We start from the raw sequence: 20,518 nt of genomic DNA on the forward strand, positions 1-20,518 counted from the left end.
AACAAATCTAGTTCAAGTTCAAGGACTAAAAGAAACATCATAGATATTAATGTATAACAATTGGGTGAAATTGTTTCTATTTGTTATTTTTAATTTCCTTTAGAAGGCTATTCTGTACTGTATGATAGACTGCCAATGCTAATGCTTCTATCAAAAAAACAATTACGTCAAATCAGTTCCATTCACAAATTAAATATATTCAATGAAAATAAGAGTGTGTAAGAAACATATTCATACCAATGAGATTTTTTACAAATTATTTTCAATAATCATACAATAGAAAAAAGAAATGGATTGAAGTAACTATGAAATAAAATATATTTCTCTCTCTCACAGTCAAAAGCTAAGTTTCAAGGAGCGGGTCCGGATGGCCAGCCCACGAGGTCAAAGTATAAAAAGCAGGCAATCTTCAGTCGGCGATCGCCGGTCACCGAGTGCTGACATTGCCACCGAGGGCAGCCCAACCAAAGTCCAGAAGAGCTGGAGCTTCAATGACCGAACCCGCTTCAGGCCCTCACTGCGGCTGAAGAGCTCCCAGCCCAAACCCATGGTTGATGGTAGGAGTTGTTCACCCCTTGTTTGCCACTGCACGCTGCTCCCAGCCTGCTCACACTCCTGCACACATGCACAATGAGTGTACATCTTTTAGGAAGATGGCAAGAATTGCTGTTTGGGGCCAGAGACACAAGGCAGCTATAGTCTGTTTCAAAGACCCCGATAATGTGATTAATTTTTTTAGTAAGAAATCATGTCAGTGGTGCATAGGGAGCAACTGGTGGAAAAAGGGGTCACTATGAAAAGTCACATTGGACTAAAGGCATTCCAGGGATCTGGCTGCAGCAGCTCTTCTGTCATGGCCCCTCTCTCACTACTAAGCTCAGCTGCTGTCCAAACCTGCTGCCTCTTGCTGGTGGTCCACACAGCACAGCCAGCATTGTCTGTGCCTTTGCCAGCCGGGAGCACAGCTTGTGCAGGAGTGGCTCCCTCATGCAGAGGAGTCCCAGTGCCTGCACTGGTGATGCAATCACCTGCCACCAAGGGATACACTACCGGGTGCTTTCAGTTTTATAGGGTTGTATCTGGATTGATAAGACAGGTAGATTTTGCAAAAAAACCAAAAACAAAAACAAAAACAAAACAGCATTATTGCTTTTATGTGTTGCTTTCTATAGAGTACTTTGGATGTAGGAAGCACTCCTAAAATTTAAAGAGGCGGATCTTGGTAAAAATGGCTTCTTGAACCTGCAGCAGGCAGCCCGGCCTTCCCCTCAAGCTGCCTCCTATGCTGCTCCATTCTCTAATTTAAGTCCAATTTAGCATTAAACTAACCAGTATTCAGGCAAGTATGTTCATCTGACGAAGCTTGCCAAAACAAAGACAGTGACTACTCTAGCCAAGGAGCGCCAAATTGGGTGACAGCAGCCCCCTGACAGGCAGGAGAACCAAGTGAAACTGACCCCTGCGTGGGATGGGTCTGGCACTGAAAGGTGCACCCACATAGCTCTGGGGGTACTGCTGCCCCAGTGGATTTTGTTTTGGGTTTCTTCATTCCCATATTCCCAATCTATGAATGTTTTGTTCTTTCTTGTGGTATTCTTGGTAAAAAACAAGGGAAACAAACTGGTTGACTACCACAGAATGCAGTAACCCTTCCTGAATGGGAAAGGTACATCTTTCTACAAAGGCAAACATGGATGCTACATCCAACAATTGTGGTAAGACTAATCAGACAGAAGTGCAATGTTGATGTCACTTCCTTTTTAAGAGCATATATTTGACAAATGTGAAGGTAGCAAAATACACATAGAACTGCAATGCCCCATCCCTCAGTGAGGATGTTCTACACAACAGATCTCTTCAGGAAAAGCCTGGGTAAATAAACATTTCCTGGAAGGCAACCAAGACAAACCAATGATATTTGCAAAGGTCATCATTCCAGGCTAGGCCTCCTGATTTGCCTGTGGTACAGGGAGCTGCTGGGGTGTATCAGCTACCAGGATACTATCCAGGTTGCTCCTGTACACTATCCACTGCTATCCACTCATATCTCCATCCTGGCACACAGGCTTATGTCTCATGGCAGCTGTATCACAGGGGCTGTGTGACCTAGCCTTGGTCCCACACTGACGTGAAGCTCAGCCAAGGCCACAAGGGGAACTGAGACTGCTCTAAATAGTATAGTGGTTGAAGCTACCCTGTCTAAATTTAGGCATCCTACATAATCACTTGTAAAGCACAAGTATCATCCCCAAACCGCATAAGAAGTAATTTCATAGGTTAAACCCCTGTAACTCACACCATGCCTGGAAGTGACCTAAGGAGGAAGTAATTTTTTGAGCACTCTCTCAGAGTATCAATGGCTCATTTTTGCTCCAGCTCTGCAGTCTGCACCTCACTGAGGCACCTGTTTCATTTTTCATCAGCCCATTTATCATAGAAGAATTTCCTCAGCATGTTCCCTATTTTGTCCTTTACATATTGTCATCGATAACAACAACGTGCACAAGCAAATCATGCTGCCTCTGATTGTTTCCCTATCAAGGAAAAGGTGGCATAAACAGCACCTTAAGTGTATCTGTAGATAAAAGACAGAAACAACAACAGAGCTCTCATTGCTGTGCATAAACCCTTGAAGATCTTCCTGCTCCTCAGGGTGACCACAGCCTGTTTCCTGGTCAGTGATTTCCAGCTACTAGTCCACCCTTATGAACTGGGGCCAACAGATACAACCAATTTCTCATCTGTGGCAGAAGAAACAGCTTCCATTGTCTCCAGCTTTTAGGCAAATGCCAAGTTTCCATTCTGGGACCTCATCCAACTACTTCTAGCACCAGTATGATTAGAGAGATGTCCAGTGTGCTCGCTGCTGAGAGACAGCTCCCTTCTGCCTTACCCAAACTTCTGCAGGAAAAGTCAGGCACTACTAACCTTCATTTCTTTTTCTTTCTTTTCTTTTATAGCTTGATGCTTTCTGCATTTGACAGCTCAGTGAAAAGTATCTCAAGATGATATATTTAATTTAGAACATCTTGCATTTTTCACTGGATAAAAAAAAAAACAAACCAGTATTCGTAGCATATTATTCTTATCTCTTGCTTGCCAGGTCCTCCAATTTCCTCCTTGAGGTATTCCCCAGCCAAATAATTAATAATTTTGGCAGGCCAATTGTCAAGCCAAAACTAGAAGCCACAATTTTGTGGGTGAAATCTTGGGCATGAAACAGTACCCTTGAACAGCTGGCCCTTCTGGTGAGTCCTACATCTCTCTAGGGTGTTTGGTGGGAGAAGAAATTACATTGCAAGATACCTTTGGGACAGTGACAACATAGTGCTGGATAACCAGTTCAGTGTCAAAACTTCATGTCAGTGAAAAAAATAGAGTTTAACTATGAACTTCCTCTTCCAAAAGAGAAGAAATAAGACATTTCACTCTATGGGATGTGGAATTGTAAATGCTCTGCCTAGGCAGAGGACTGAATTCTGTGTGAAAACAAAGGAAAGATACCAATATATAAGGAGAGGCTTCCAAAAGAAAGGAAAATTGTTAGCATATGAGGATGATTTAAGGCAGATAGAGGGTCAACACAAAGACTTCTCGGTTCTGACTGAGTTCTGGTAAGGACATGGCTGGAATCTGGGCCAAAACCATCAGAAAGAGACTGCTGGAGAAACTCAACATTAGCAATTAGAAACTGACCTGCAAAGGAGGTTTCAAGTCTAGATAGGAGCTCATGGTGGTTAGCTAAAAGGCTAACCTGATTGGAAATGTAGTAGCTTGCCACTTAGACTACCCAGCATCAACACTCTAGCTCTCTTCCAGTGCGTATTAAAATTATAGAAAGATAATTTCTTGGCAGCAAGTAAAACACTTAAGCCCCCAAAGGGATGCTATGTCACACGGGCAAAGGTGCTGCCTGACCTTGGAGCCCCTCACAGCCCCCTGTGCACCTGTACACAAAGTGAGCCAGGATCTACCTCTGGCCCCAAAGCCTTCTCATGCAGTATGGCTTTAGTCCCTGTAAACAGAAGACGGAAGCTGCAGCCAAACTGTTGGTGGGGAGCGGTGCCCAGAACATGAGAATATCCACCAGTAGGGCCAGCCCCATGACAGAGTCTGTGCCAGTTATTAAATAGTACAGGTGATCACATGCCTTGCTTAAGGCACTGTGCCCATGCCTCGCTGTATGTTCTGTATCCATCCACAGACACTCAACCCCACAAATCTCTTCTTTACAATGGTGTTCCTGCCCTGCTTTGTTTTCTGCTTGCCTTACTTTCTGAGAGACAGAACCTTTTCTGCTTAAATCATACCAGTCTTGTACCAGCACAGCTGAATTAATGAACCAATATTGTGTTGTGGATGCAGTTTTCTGTGAAGGACAAAAATACCCTATTATATTTGTTTTCTACCATCCCATGCTTCTAAGCCTCTGAATGAGTTATTGTTCCTTTACTGTAACCTAGAGACATTGTGTGGCTTTTTGAATAAAACATCAAAAGCGTTCAGCACTGGAGATATTACAAAGATATTTCATTTGATTAATTAAAAAGAATTCTCTAAGGAAATATTTGATTTCTTGCACCATCCCCAAACATTATACACTCACATGACCTCTAGCCTTTAATTCCCTACAGAGTACTTGCACAAAATCCTGAGGGTAGAGTATATTATAAGAGCCATGGAAAGAATGCAATTCTGCCTTTCAGCCCCCACATCCTCAGTTACTACCATGTAATTTATGTATTGCAAAAATGACAAGTTTTCCTTTCAGTAGCATAAACAGCTTGACCTTGGATAAGGTTCACTTGATGTGGCAGAAGTCCTTAGTTGGGTTGCTTCTACATCTAAGCTTAAATTTGCTGGCTCAAAGTGAAGCTGCATGTTGTCAAAGTTTGAATGAAATTTATTAGCAATTTATTAGCAATATATCAATCTGTGCTAGACAAGAGATTTATTTTCTTGTTATTGCCTTCCATAGAGCAGATAGAGCTCTCATTTATTACCATTGTCACTGTAATTAACTAGGAAGATCTGGCATTTTGATCTAAGCTCTGAGTTATTTTTGTGAAAATAAGTACAGGCCATTGGTTTTGAGGCATTTTTTTACTATATTCCAACCAAAGTCCTGGCCAAATGAGTCCACAATATAGTCTCTTTCTTTACAATACCTCTTGAGGAACTTGCTGTGCACCATTTCTACCCTTTCTCACTGGACTCAGTGATCATGGGTAAATTATTATTAAGCTTAGCTCTGTGAGGAACAGCAGCACACCATCACACAAAAGTATTATTTGCATGGGTTTTGGATACCCTCATCTGCAGTGAAGACTATACAAATGAGGTAAGAACTAATTTTGAGAGGATGCTCATAAAACTTCCCAACCATATGTAACCCACTCGGACCATATCTGAAACATTTGAGGAATAGTTTTATTTTTATGAAACATTACCAAGGAAATCCTTCATAGCTTTTTAAAATACAGGACTATCCTGTAGATACCTGAATCTAAAACAGCTATCATCCTCTAATCCTTTGCCCCTGTTTATGACCTCCCTCAACAACAATACCTGGAAATCTCCCAGGGCACAGGACCTCTGAGGACCTTATGGAATATCAGACATATATCAAGTGATGTGTGCTACAAGGTCTTGCAGGGAGACAGTCAATTAATTGTGACATTTAGCTCATTAGTCTACAGTTCCAGATACTATCATGTGCATCTGCAATTTATTTTACAGTTTTTACTTATTGGATGTGGTATATCTAAAATAACAGAAATGTATAGCTAAAAACACACTAAAGCAATAGATTTAGAGTCACCTTCTTTTTCTTTTCTCACATGGCTATCTAAAGTTGCTGGCTAATTTGCTACTATTTATGAAAAGATCAGCCTTTTGAGCAGCATAATTATTGTGCATTTAATGAACTGTTTTTAGAAAGTCTCCTGGTCCTCCATATAATCATTCAAAATTAAAAGGATTCCTTTTTAATTAAGTAGTGGGAGCTGTTCCATGAAATATTGCCAGTGCAGAAATTTCTGAGCAGTCAAATAATAACTAAGGGAAGAGAATGCTGGAATTTTAGATATTTGGAACTTGCTTGCAGTATATGATATAAATTAGGTTTCTGACCTTAAAAAATTGCAACTTCAGAGAAAGAAAACTATATAATTATATCCAGAATATGTAAAAAACTTTCCACTTATTCTATCCTCCATTTTAGCCAAATCAGAGGACTTTCAGAAATTCTTTAACATGGATAATGTTGTTAGGGATATTCTTTAAGGTACTCTGTGTCACATTGCACTGCAGTTCCCAATGATGTCCTCTTCTCCCCATCTGGAGTGCTTTGTCTATTTCAAAAGGAAGACAAGGAATGGGCTATTGATATAGCACTACTGAACTCCCCATCAGTACTGCCAGTAGAGTTGAGGCTCTGGTTGGGCAGAAGGCAAAGTTTACAAGCTTGTGCAAAAGTGCTCCTCCTTACAGAAGGCACCAGTTTCCTTCCTTTTCTGAGAAATTTCTTTCTAACACAGAAATGGCAACCATTTCATAAAAGCACCCTATAAACAATATTTTAACATGTTGTCAGTCTTATTCTCTCTTAATTTTTACACTTGAACATTGTTGTCTATTTACCTGCGATTTTGGTTTCATTTTCTAGAGAAATATTAAGTATCTAATGTGAAGCGCCCATCACAGAAGTACTTGTTCCGCCTTCTTCCTTCTTTCTTGATTAGAAGAAAGATGTTGGCTTCTTTTTCCAGAGATCAAGGAAATAAATACATAAATTCACTCCCTTGGGCCTCCTTTTTCTGGCCTCTGCTCTGGAAAGCATGAAAACATGGGCTGCTGCCTTTCCCGCTCTGGGGGAGCTTTGGGCATTCTAATTAAGTATGTGATTAAGTTCCATCACAATTAGTGTTGCTCTCTTTAGTTTATTTTTCCTATGGAACTTAGTGAGTAATCAAAGTAAAACAAAGTAAGTGAACTATGTGCTGAGAGAAATTCAGCTTGCTGATGTTTTAAAGCAAAGGCAAATCTGAAAGAAAATCAGTTATAGGGGTAACGATGGGATTTTATATTCATGGTTCAACAAACAGGACAATAATGAGAACTTGTGAAGAGGTGAGAAGTTTCATGAAACATATTTAAACAAAGGCACTAGGCTAAGACACATTTCATTTTTAGAACAGGAAATTAAATGAATCACATAACATAAACCATGAACATAAACCATCAAGATGTTTGTACATAGAATAATTTTTGAAGCGAAAAAAGTAATAGATTTTGTGAAACATTCTATGCATTATAACATCTGTGGAAATGCTACAAAATATGTTCAGGATATCTCTATTTTTTTGAGAATATAGGCTAAATCCCCAACACACAGAATGCTTATGGTGAAGAAAGGTACTTCAAAGGCAGGGTAAAGTTGAGTGAAATACAACTACCTTGCAGGCACCCTAGGCATTACATAGAGCAGCACAGCAGAAACTCTATTTGCTCACAAAGGAGGCTAAAGAATGAATAATGAGAGTATTGAACTGCTGGCATTGCTTCTTGAGCAAAAGGATTCATCTGAGCTCAGAAGCCATGGACCCCCATGCAGCTGCCTGGACCCCCTTGCTGCAGCAGACCTGTGCAATGGCACCTCCCACAGGGACAATCGGTCCTCCAAAAGCTTTGAATTTTTGTCCAACTTTACTTGTCCAGAAGTTAGATGCACCGAATTACCCACTCATTTTCTTTTTGACCACTCATACAGAAAATTAGTGTAGAGATTAGTGTGTCACATTGGTGTGCCCTGCACTGCTGCCCTGTGCAGCCAGAGAAGCTCTGTACTCACATGAGGCTGCTGAGCAAGGTGGGGAACAGGCTGTGGAGCTGCATTATGACTTGCTTGGACTTTAATTCCCAAATCAAACTCTCAATTTTAACAGCAATAGTTAAAAAATATGGCTCAAAGTAACTCAGCACCTGTGAAAATTAGGCCATCATTCAATTTTCACCTTGAGTCATACATCTGAATGAAAATCAATCAGACATTTTTTCCAAACTAGTGTGTTTTGAACCAAGTCAACACAACATTGTGCTGTAACAAGAGTAAGTGCAAGTCATGTGCAGGCTATCAGCTTCAGGCACCTATTGAGATTTTTCCACATTGTATTCGTTTTGTATGGCCTGGTTCTTGGTAATGGGGGGGCACAGAGGTGGTTTCTGTGAGAAGGTGGATTGTCAGCCTCAGCAAAATTATTTATATCACACACATGAAGAACCCTAACTACCTCTGACCTCTTGCACAGTCAGAGTAAGATCTAAGTGCTTCTTAAGGCTTCCAAAAAACTAACCAAAAGGTCTGTGTTGGGATCACCATACAGTCACTGTGTCAGAAGCACTTCCATAGGATTATTCATTGTGTTGGCACACAAATTTATTAATGCCAGATTGTTGTTGCTAGCATATTGCTGTTCCCAGAAAACAAAACGTAAAAATTCTTTTTTATTCTGTTTAACAGGCAGATAATTACTTGGATGATACTGACACTGAAAGCAAGGAGCTATGGGAGTGATCAGAGCAATGTCAGTTTTCCCAATGCCAAAGCATGTTATTAAACAACAGAAAACACTTCTAAGAAAGGACACATACTATTTACAGAAATAACAAATCAAGCCTTGTGAATAACTTTTGCACAGAGTCATATGAAATGCAGACACAAACTTGTAATTTTTTTGTTGGTGACATATAATGCTTTAGAACAGTCTAATTTTTTTGCCCATTCATTTGTGGTGATCATAAATTACTAGAGTTTGCATAAACAATGCATAAATACTGTGGAAAACAGGGAAATATCAAGACAATTTTACTGGCTTGTGCATGCCTCTTTAATTTATTGGTAATTGCTGCTCTGCTGGGTGATTAAATCAAACACTGTTCGGGAAGGAAGAGAATGAAATTAAAAAGCAGCAAAGACCAGACAGTAGCCCAAAGTAAATAATGTCAAAGATTATAAGACAATGGCAGATGCCTCATCAGTTGTGAAATAAACACGTTCTTTGTTTAACGTCAAAACACACACTGAATTCTAAATATGCCTATATTAGAAAAAGGTCTGGATTGCCAACTGGACTGACAGCCCTTCTTAGAGACTTGCAGGGGTTTGTCTAAATGTGTATTAAAAGGCATTTGAGACATTTTTGAGGCCATATTCCTGAGCTGCCCATGGAACAGACTTGAAAGCTGGTTAGTTTGTGGTAGAGATGGCTGGAGAGAAAGAGAGACCAGGGCTAACCCTGGGTAAGACTGGCAGCAAAACCAGGCTCATGCAGAGCAGCTGCTGCCCACAGCTCCTTGTGGAACCCACTTGGACCATGCACAGCCACCCCAGTGGAGAGCAGAAGATACAGACAGAGGGTATGGGGAAGGATGAAGATGTAGATGTGAGCAGGGCTAGACATGAGCTGGCACTGGGAGGTCTAGCTGCCCCACTAATGCCTAAGAAGGGCTCTCTCTGGGAACAGACAGCAGCTTGGAGAACATAGCTTAGCCCCATCTGGGAGCTGGCAGAGGTTTGAACAGCTGGAGCTGCTTGAGCAGCCAAACTGACCCCAACTCAGCCCTGACCTCAACGATGAACTCGAGAGGAACAGAAAGGATACAAGTACATCTCACCTCGTAACTATGTGGTACACAACATGAGCTTCCACTGGAAAAATTCATAAGAATGTGAACTTTGATTTCAGTGGTGTTTTAAGCTTGACTTTTTTTTTCTCTAAATTGCTACTACTCATTTCCCAAACTTTTTCCCAGGTCTGCTCAGTATCCTAAAGAAACATTTATGTTTCCCATAGGAATCAAACAAGGCTATAGCTTTTCACAAGTTTTATTGACCTGTGGTACTGACTGTCTGCCATAATGAAGGAAATTCGTATCAGTGGAATATTAGAAAGAAGAAAGGTGATTTATTAGGAGCAGCATCTCTTATTAAACTTGGCTTAAATTTCTAAGAATTTTCCAGCATCTATCTAAAAATTTTGCAGAGGTTTTTATCCACAAGGGAGCAACAAAAACACTATAATTGCACCACACAGTTCTCAAAACAGTTTTGCAAAGATATACTTTGGTAAGGAAGCCCTTTTATTAATGACACTGTACTTGGCAAAGAACCCAGGAACCGTATCAGTGAGACAACCATATAGAAACATGTTTATTTTAAACTTTCAGGTTGGAGTCTCCTGTTTCACTGAGTTTAGATGGCTATAGCTCTTGTGATCTGAGCAGTATTTTTCCTCATTTATACTGGTATAACTGAATAGATTCAAACCTTAGAGAGTCACTGGAAATACCAGTAGCATAAAATGCTCTGGTTTTAATATGGCACTTATAAATGAGCTGAGAGATTTCCACACTGGGAGAGGTAACTGGAGAGGCAGATCAGATGTGACACCTGGAAAATTAGTGTCGTGGAATACTTAGCATGTCCTGAGATAGTGGTTTAGGCAGTGTATATACCTATCAAACTAATTATAAAGTTTATTTTAGCTAGTCACATTTCTGGGCAGGGACCCAAATGTTATTGAGGCAGAATGGGTGGAGAGATGCATATTTTATCAATAAGATAAGCCAAGTCAGGAGTGAAGCTCATGAAAGAGTGCAAGATAAAAACCCTCCTGGCATCATTGCAGTCATGACTTAAGTAATAGCACTTCAAAGTTTTGTATGAAAATTTGACTTTTGCAGTTTAGAACTTAATTTTTAATGGTTGCATTTGATTATTTCACATGGACTTAAACATTGGCTATAAGCCATCTTTCTTTATTAAGTTGATCTGTCAAAGATGAATTCACCTGTTATTTAAAGCTACAGATGTTTCTCATAAATGTACCAGTTCAGCAACAGTAACAAAAAAAAGTGTTCCCAAGGGTAATGAACTAGCCAGACTCAATTAAAAAAAAAAAAAAAAAAAAAAAAACCAACTAAAAAATGTGTATGGCTGAACATTAAATCTGGGAAGAAAACAATGCAGCAATACCAGTTCCCGAAGACAGTGTACAAAACTGTTTATGCCAAGATGGCAACCCTATTAGATTTAGAAGGTGCCATGACATTTTCAGGCACTTTTGACTGACAAATAATATTTTTCATCTTTAATTTGCAGTCTTCCTGAAAAAGGAATTTGAAAGAATGTCCTTTAATCATTTGTGTCTGACTGTGCTTCAAACTGCTAATAATTTAAACCCCTGAAATTATTTACTTGAAGTGTTTCTGAATGACTAAACCTGTTGTTTTAAGTAACAGCATGAATGTAGGCAGCAGCCTTGGATTGGGAAGAAATCTCTTTTATTACTGAATCCCATCTTTTTCTCTGTTTCATGTCACTCATTTTACACTCTCTTCCTCATGAAGCAGAGACACTTACGTGATGAAATACACTGACCTTGAGTGAAATTCTTCTGGGCCCTTGGACTTTATTGCAGTTGAAGAAAGGTGATTTGAGAGGAAAAGCACCTACCCCACAGAATTTTCCTGTACTTCATGTGCCTTTGAAATACAGATGATATATGGGCATCCATGACCCTACCCTTCTTGCTCCATTTGCATTTCAGCACATTTTAAGCTTGTAAACCACTTGGTCATACATCAATACCTTTTTAATATATTGAGTACAATGGACACTTCCGAGATTTCTAGCTGATTCCCAGATGGCAATTCTGCAGAGGTAGTGTTTAGGAAATGTTAAGGATCCACTTTTTTCTTGGTAAATAGGTACAGTAACTTGGCTTAAGCTCCAATAACAAATAAAGCCTGGAATATCTACATGACCCTGAGGTTTAACATGGCAATTATTCATTCTTGGTAAAAAAATATTTTGTTTTATTTTCACCTGTAATAAAATGTTGGGTCATTACACAGCTTGCTTATTAAATGAAATGGGTCTTCTCTGTCTTAAATGTTATGTTGATCCATAGTGGTAAAACAATAATAATATAACTTCAGCATCTTTTGATTGTGCTATTACATCTGTTAGTTCACTGCTTTCCCATAAAACAGAGAATGTGATGAAAAACCATGGGACATCAGGAATAAACATGCTGGTACTCAGATATTAATTAGTTTGAAAAATAATACGGCATTCTTCCTCTCTAATTTTTACTAATTGTTATTCTAATAATAACTCTTGGACTGCCAAGGCATTTTATGACACAAGCATGACACACACAAATGCATCATACAGCTCATAAACTGATGGAGGTCTATCATGCTTGATATGTAGTCCTTCTTTTTCCAGAACCACTGTGCAGGCTGTTAGAGAACACTAAGGAAGAGATTTTTAAATTTCTCTTATTTAGTCTGCTTTTGTCTTTTGCAGCTGACACCAGTCTTGGAACAGATGATGTTTATGATGACAAAGGGTGTCAGTGTGATGTGTCTGTAGAAGACCTCACCCCTGCTCTTAAAACTGTCATTAGAGCTATCAGGTGAGTAGAAAATACTGAATGAATAAACACTTGAATTTCCTTTAATTAGGATACTAATAAACTGCATGTCAGTTCATAAAATGATCGTTAGTTGAATTTATTACATGGCTATATTTGTTACATAACTAATGCTGATATATTATGCTTCCTTTCTATTTTATCTAAATCAAAACATTTTATCAGTTCTGTTATCAGCTTTTCAATATCCAAAAATGTTACATGATTTGACACAGACAAGAGAGTAATAGATGCTATTTTCCATTATCTCTTATGTTATCCAAATTATAATTTGATGTACTTTTACTAAGCATGTATCACCTTGCCTGGACAAGTTATTTCCTTTAACAATATGGGGGTTTATTGCATTTCCATATTCCAGAGACTGTCATATGGCTTTTATTGCAAATTTCTTCTGGTAAGAACAGAATAATTACATTCATTCAATTGCGCAAAGCCTTGCCTACTACTATCCGCTAAAGTAAATATAATCCAAATAATTTAAAACAAACTGTCTCCTTTTCCAAGAAAGTAGCAAACTGCATTGAAACTTATAAAGTTACCTGCATTGAAAGTTTAAACATGTCACTCACCCTCTTGAGTCTGCCAAGGCTATTTATCTTCCAGTGTATTTTGAAGTATAAATGCTGACAGTCAAAATCACCCCCATGAAATGTACAGCAACAAGCAAGGAGAGCTCAAGCATTCCCTGTCTGCTGGCAGCAAAACTCAGGATATCACTGGGGGTCACCCCACTGGCTCTGCATCACAGACACATCAGTGTCCAGCACCTTCTCGGGTGCAGGAAGGCAGGCAGACAAACAGGCAGCAGCCAAAAGGAATTTCTGCAAAAATCTATGGAAAGACAATGTTTTCCTGTACAGAAACCCCTGACTGAGTTTTCTCAGCACTATGGGAAGGAAAGACTCAAGCTTTTTATGACATAATTTCATACAGTGATAACCTATGGGCTACTTGTATTTCCTTCCCCTTTTCCATTGAGTAAAATGAAGACAGATAGCAAGTCAGGCTGTTTCTGAAACTTTTCTACTAGCACAGACAGCTTGATAGATCATTTGCAGACATCTTTTCCTACCATTTTTCCAATCTGCCTGGAAATTACCTCACAGAACAATTCAGATACCAGGCCTGTGTCCACAGCCACTGCAACTGGCAAGCCAAATGTCACTGCTGAAAACCATCTCTTGTTAGCAAGGTTTCTGCAGGTGACAGAAATCCTTTTTTCACAGTGGACACCCACCCACAAGAAAAGCCTATTCCCTCAAATGGAAAATGCTCACATTAGGAACAGTCAGCATAATCCATTGACTTTGGTGTCAAAGATACTTCTCTATGATGCTGCATTTTAAACGCACTGGATAACTCTTGGCTCCAGGTGCACCTTGCCACTTGTCCTGGCAAGGGATAATCATTATTCATACTGTCCAAATTCCTTGACTTCACATTTTAATACTTACCTCATGGAGCTCATTTTCTAGGGGACCACTGGATTGTTCAGTGCATCATCTGAATTTTTGCTTGGTGCTCCTGGTCATTATCAGCTCAAACGGAAAGTAACCAAATGTGAATGATGTAGTTGGGAAACTCTCCACAGTACCATCCACAGAAATGTTCTAATAAGAGGAGCAAAGGTGCAAGATTGTTTCAGACATGTACTATTTAACTGATGAGAATCAAATTTTTATATTACCTCCAACTTTTACTCTGCATGCCTGGCCTACTAGAAAAACAACTCGTGTCACCACTGAGGCTGAGAATAAGAATCTCTACTTGCCATCAATTAGCCATGAATCTCTCCCTGCAAATTTTAATGTTTAGCAAGATCACAAGCGACACATGCATCTTGCTTCAGAAATTTACCTTTCCTTGACACCTGTAAAGCAGTAATATACCATGATCTTGAGACTTCTGTATATGCTATACTTTAATCTCTCAAAATCAAGAGACTGATAATTCCGTTCATCAGGTAGCTGATACACCTCTTTCTGATTATTCAGAGTATCTGTTACCAGACTGCGCTGGGATCTATGCAAACATCTGAAGAAGGATCTGAGACTCTATATAGTAACTGTAGAATTTCAAGATGATAACATCTGCCTATATGGAAACTTTGTGCCTCATTTTGAAGTTCGTTTTTAGAAACAGCTTTGAATTGCAAAGGCAGTGGGGGAGGGTGAAGGCTGGTTTTCCTTTCATGCTGGTATACAGAGGCAGGCAAAGACAGAAGGCACTTGCATAGTTTTATAACACACTAGGAAAAGACCCCAAATATAAACACAGAACAATTGAATCCATTCTTGATGCATCAACTTGAAAAATTGCTATAAGGGAGTCTAATTATTTTTTCCTGCTTAGACCTGGGTACAAATTGTTTTACAAAGACACAAATGGCCCTTTTGTTTTAAGGGGAAATTAAATTAACAAAATTAATTTATGCCTGTGGATTTACAGAGGTAGGTCCTCTCTCAGTTTTGGAATCAAAACATTTGGGATGCAGGTTTTTTTTCTGTGCATGGAGTCTAAAATATGGTGCTTACTCTAAGGTTGCACAGCCTTGAAATAGCAAAAGACAAAAACTGGTTTACTTATAATTTTTCATTTCGGTAATTTCAAAGTCTACTGTGTCATTTTTGACCTAGTTTACTTATATTTTTTCCAGGGCTACTTTTTTCCAAAGCAGTTTTTTAAGTAAATAAACCCCCAATTTTCCATTTTGTTATAGTCAAAACAGAGGATGGAGAAAACAGTCCTTTCCTGAAAAAGTTCTCAACATTTTGGTCCTTTCCAAAAAAGATAGGACTCTCAACTAGCCCTATTGAAGACCCAGCAGGCAAACCTGTCTGGTTAACATGTCAAGCTCTCAATCTGCTCTCAAAGCCTCCTAAACTGAGTCTTTTATCTTGTGTGCTGCCCGCTCCATCCCCTCTTACTCCACAAGCTCTCTGTCAGGAAAGAACAACTGAGGGAGTAGGGAAAGTATGGAAAAGCTGCTCAATGCATTTGCACAAAGTTGGGTGAGCAGGGAACAGATGGGCAGTGTGGTGGAACATGGTGTGCACCACAGAATGCCTTGGGCCCAGTCAGGATCAGTCCTGCTCATCCACGGCCTCTGGCTGGGATCAGAGCAGTGCACAAAGCAGTCCTTGCTAGCAGGGCACTGAGTCTGTGTGCCAACAGGGTCTTCAGCACTACTCAACCGCCCCCAGTCTTGTTGTGAACAAAAAGCCATTAATATCCTGCAGAGTTCCTGGAGACTAACAAAAAGCATTGCCTTTTCCAGCTCTGTTGGTTTACAATGATGAATATGTATAAAAGAGACTAAAAGGAAGATTAGGATAGCTTGTTTCCCTATATTGTGATATCTCTGATCATTTTCCATAGCAAGAAGCACTCATTTCAATAATACTTTCCACATGGAAATGATGGAACTACTGTACTATTTATGGAATATAAAATTAGATTTTAGAAGCATAAATAAATATGCAATAGAAAATAACTGCAATGGCAGGAAGATGAAAGTACTGACCTAATAGGTCTTCTCTGTCTTTAACTCTAGTGATTGCAAAGATATGTTTTCATTTGTTGCTAAGAAAAAAAAAAAATAACTGTGGCTAAATGTAATGAAACTTGAGAATTCTAGAGCTGATAAGCTGTATAGTTGAACAGTCATACATATTTAACAGACAAAGATGGAAAATATAATTTACCATGTATGTTCAGTCTTTGCAATGTTCCTGCAACACCTATAAAATGTATTTTTAGTAGCCATTTTGAATTTGTTCAATGTAGTGTTTCAGAATCCCCTCTTTCTTTTTAATCCAAACACATTGTTTATTTTCTGCCAGATGGTATTCAGAGCCTAGGCAAGGTTCTTATACATGTGGTTGGCTAGGACAGTGCTGTACTTGGGGGTAAATCATGTTTCTGGCTGTTAGGGGATGAGTCGAGTTAAGACATGAGAGAGAAGACAATTTTGACTCACTTGCCTCACATGTAGTAGAACTGTGTCTCAAATATCTTTGTCTGCTGGCCTCTCTATGTTGGATCCTGATCTCTTCTTCACATTCATTTTTACCAGGAAGAAGGAATATTTGGCAAGGTAAGGGTAGTGAGACAGAGGCACCAGCACAGGGAGATATCTATATACCTGCTTTCCTCATGTTGTAGGTGAGCAAACAACTGGGGGTCACCTCACCTGGCTATGGATAAAACAACCTACCTGACTTTTAATATTCAAGGCAGTAACCATGTATGATTCCACATGAATCCCAGTAGAATGAAGCTCTGTTTCTTACTGAGATAATGACAAGACTGACAAGACACAGCTTGTGTGAATGGCATGAGTATGACAGGGCTGCAGGAAGGATTAGAGATCTTCTAACCTGGTGCCACCCTCAGGAAAGTGCACTAAATGACAAGCAAAACAACTTTTACTACTGGAAGGGGCAACATGAATGCAAATTACAATGCAGTGAATGCCAGGGAAGATATGCAACATGCATGGACAGAAAGCACGTAATTTAAGAGCAATGCTGGACCTGCATCTCAGAACAGATAAATGAAATGGGTGCTATGGGTCAATAAGACAAAAGTTGGTATTGGACCCGTAACTTTCCACAAATGATCAGGGTACATAAAGATTAATAGGACCTGTGGTTTAGCTATTAATTCGAGACAAAGCACTTTAACATATTGGTCTGCATCAGCAGATGATTTTTTTTCTGCTCTTCTCTGTATGTATCACTAGAATAAGCTACTTTTTGTGACTCTTACCAGCACACCGTCACGCCGGTGGCTCGGGTGGGTTAGCAGCAGCGCACCGCCCGCCGCATGAGAGGCGAGTCACCAAGCGCGGCCCTGCCTGACGGCACCGCGCCACGGGAGCGCGCCTCTGGCGGGCCCTGCGCGCCCCCTGCTGGTGCCGCTGCGAAGGGCAGCCCGGCCCGGCCGAGCTCGGGGCTGCTGCTCCGAAAAGCTGCGGGGTGCGAGACTCCGCGCTCGTTTCCCCCCTTTTGTACGGGTGGGTTGCCTGCAAATACCTTTGCTTTTATCCCACGGGAACGCACAGTCTACGTGCTGGTACATGATCTATCAGGATGGGTGTCCAAACATAAGGAATCCTGCAATGGTTGGGGTGCAGCCATTTAGTTCCGACCACCTGCTATAGGCAGGGACACCTCCCACCCGGTCGCTCCAAGGTTGTTCGGGTCTTGAGACCAGCTTCCTCCAAGCCCCATCTAACGTGGCCTTGAACGCTACCAGGGATGGGGCATCCACAACTTTCCTGCGTGATCTGCTCCAGAGCCTTACCAACCTCACAGTACATTAATTACATAGTGATTTGAAGATACAGAATGCCCATTTTACAATGATTTTACAAAATTGACACTAAGTAACTATGGAAGTTCAACCAAATTTAATAACTGCAAAGCAGTTGCAAGGCTCCATCACTGAAATAATTCAATTTTTCTTTTTCTTAATTAACTTTCAGGCTTTTAAATTAGTTTTTTAATAGTGCGATATTTTTTGTACAGTTTATGTAAAATTTTCTGTACTTGAAGAAAAAGAAGTAGGCAATATGGGTCTGTTATAAACCCTGCGGAAGTTAATTAAAATGGAATCACATGAGCTAATACCTAAACCAGAAATAGTACAGTTACAGCTCACTGATACAGCTGTGATGCTTTCAATTCTGCTTGACTTCTGAACATTATGAACAAACTGCCTTGATAAGCAAAGAAACTGTTATAAAGCTGCAAAGTAGTAATGAAGACTTTTGTGCTAACTGATTAAAGAGCTTCCATGGTTGTTAATAATAATTTGTCTTCTGCCTCTTCCCTTGTAAAATCACTCAGTTGTGGTAAATTCAGTTGTCTTCAATTATGCCAATAGTAGTCTGGTTCTTCTTTTATAATAGAGTTTCGTATTTTTACTTTATTAAATGAAATGCATGAAGTAAAACTTTGTGACCACTGAAACATAGTAATAGTAACAACAAAACTATTATACTGTCTTATATGTCAGCTGCATTATTCATTCTTCATAACCTCAACAAAAAACTAGATTTAGAAGATTAGGTTGTCAGGGTCTTATAAATCAACATCTTGGCAAAATTTGACTGCTTAAAAAAAAAAAAAAAAAAAAAAAAAATTCTGCATCCCTGATTCATCACAACTTCACAGGCTTCCAGATTACAAAAGATACCAAAAGCCATTGGTCTGTAGAACTAGCTAGTAATGCAAAAGAGAAAAGCCCGTGATCCAATATATTTGGAAGTGCGTGGAGATCAGTCCTGAAGTGTCAAGTTGATGGACTGCTCCTAACAGGCCTTTTCTATTTTTAATTTCTACAATCATAATCATAGTTCAAGTTCTATACCAGTGACAAACAATCTCATTTTTAACTGAAAGTCACCAGAATGGGAAATATAAACAAGCTAAGTACCATGAGAAAAGGCTGACATTATCTGTAAGAATATTTATGTATGATACAAAAATCAGTAGAGGATGACTATATATTATCAAGGCAACTCTACATACCGATTATCATAATATCTATCCTAACTATGTGAAGAATGATTTAACAATCATTAACAATCTATTTTTTTCAGAGGGTGAGAACCATGTTTTGGGTTTCATTATAATTTGTTGTCTTACAGCTGCTAAATACATATCATAATAAACCTGGAGGGAATACATTATCATGAATGTTGGCATTTGGGATAGGATAACAACTTACAGTTTCTGCTTTTTAAATTGCAATAGATAGCAAATATCAGCAGTCTGGCCCTAATGGGAATTCATAAACTCTGCAGCACGGGCCAGCATGGCTAATACACCTGATCCCTTCTCTTCTCTCCTAATTCTTATGTAAACCAAGGAAAACTTCAGGTTCTTCCAGCCTACCAGGAAATTCATCTCACTGTCATTTACTTTCCAAATTTGTCATTTTTATTGTTGAAAAATTGTGATTTAATATCAAGCTCTCTGTTCAAGAGCTACTCCAGGGACATCACATGTTCATGTCACATATCACAGAAACTTGTGCAAGACTCAGATAAAAACATGCATGCCATTCATCAGTTTTGGATATTTACTGTTATTTACTGGTATTTACTTGAAACCTTATTATTCATCAGGAAATTCAAGGAAAAACTAGTGAATGCTAATTAAGCAATAATTCCTATATATTCCAGTAGGGAACAAACATGAAAACTTCTCTTCAGCCTGAAAAATTTGATCTTAAGTCAGCAAATAAATTGAAAACTAATATTTAGGCCTGAATGTTAACTAAAAAAATAAAAACTAATGAAAACTTAATGGGGTGCTTTTTTTTTTCTTCCCACAAAGAGGAGAGCAAGGAACTTAAAATGAACACCAGAACAAGAACACTTATTATAGGTTTGTGTAATCGACTCACTAAAGAAATCTTTCCTGTAACAAGAACAGAAGTATCTTATGCACAACTGTAGCTGACATGATATCTCACTCAAGTCAGTGAAACTAATCCCAGGTTTGAGTCAGGCATACCTTTCCTATCAAGCATCTATCATAAAAAAAGTCCAACAGGTATATATTGATACACTAAACCTGCTCTGCAGTCTTCAAAACAATGTTACCCGATCTCTCAAACAATTCAAAGACATAGCTACAGTGCATTTGTACTTAAACAAACAACCATGGGAAAGTTTACCTGCACAAGCTGTATTGAAAATACCTTCCATTTAAAAATGAAGGTATTGTCAGTGAAATATATCTATAGTTCTTCAACTGTTGAAAATTAACCTATAAAATGTCTTTCCCCCACAGAATTATGAAGTTTCATGTTGCAAAGAGAAAGTTTAAGGAAACGCTTCGTCCATATGATGTCAAAGATGTCATTGAACAGTATTCAGCAGGTCATCTAGACATGTTATGCAGGATTAAAAGTCTTCAGTCACGGTAAGGAAAGAATTAGTTACACTCTGCACAAGCATCTAATGTCATTCACTGCATGAAGTATATTGGCAACATTTTACA

At 39.2% G+C, this 20,518-nt stretch overlaps 1 protein-coding gene across 2 annotated transcripts in view; it reads left to right on the top strand.

Moving 5' to 3' along the window:
• Positions 1-20,518, top strand: part of KCNQ5 (potassium voltage-gated channel subfamily Q member 5) — a 279,196-nt gene that overhangs the window by 251,930 nt on the left and 6,748 nt on the right. For both annotated transcript variants that reach the window (XM_030267452.4, XM_004176865.6), the window contains 3 exons: positions 337-557; positions 12,374-12,482; positions 20,309-20,440. In XM_030267452.4, the coding sequence (XP_030123312.1) occupies positions 337-557; positions 12,374-12,482; positions 20,309-20,440 (462 nt within the window). The remainder of the gene's footprint in view (positions 1-336; positions 558-12,373; positions 12,483-20,308; positions 20,441-20,518) is intronic.

This window comes from Taeniopygia guttata, chromosome 3 (genome assembly GCF_048771995.1).
Source record: "Taeniopygia guttata chromosome 3, bTaeGut7.mat, whole genome shotgun sequence".
Classification (NCBI taxonomy): Eukaryota; Metazoa; Chordata; class Aves; order Passeriformes; family Estrildidae; genus Taeniopygia; species Taeniopygia guttata.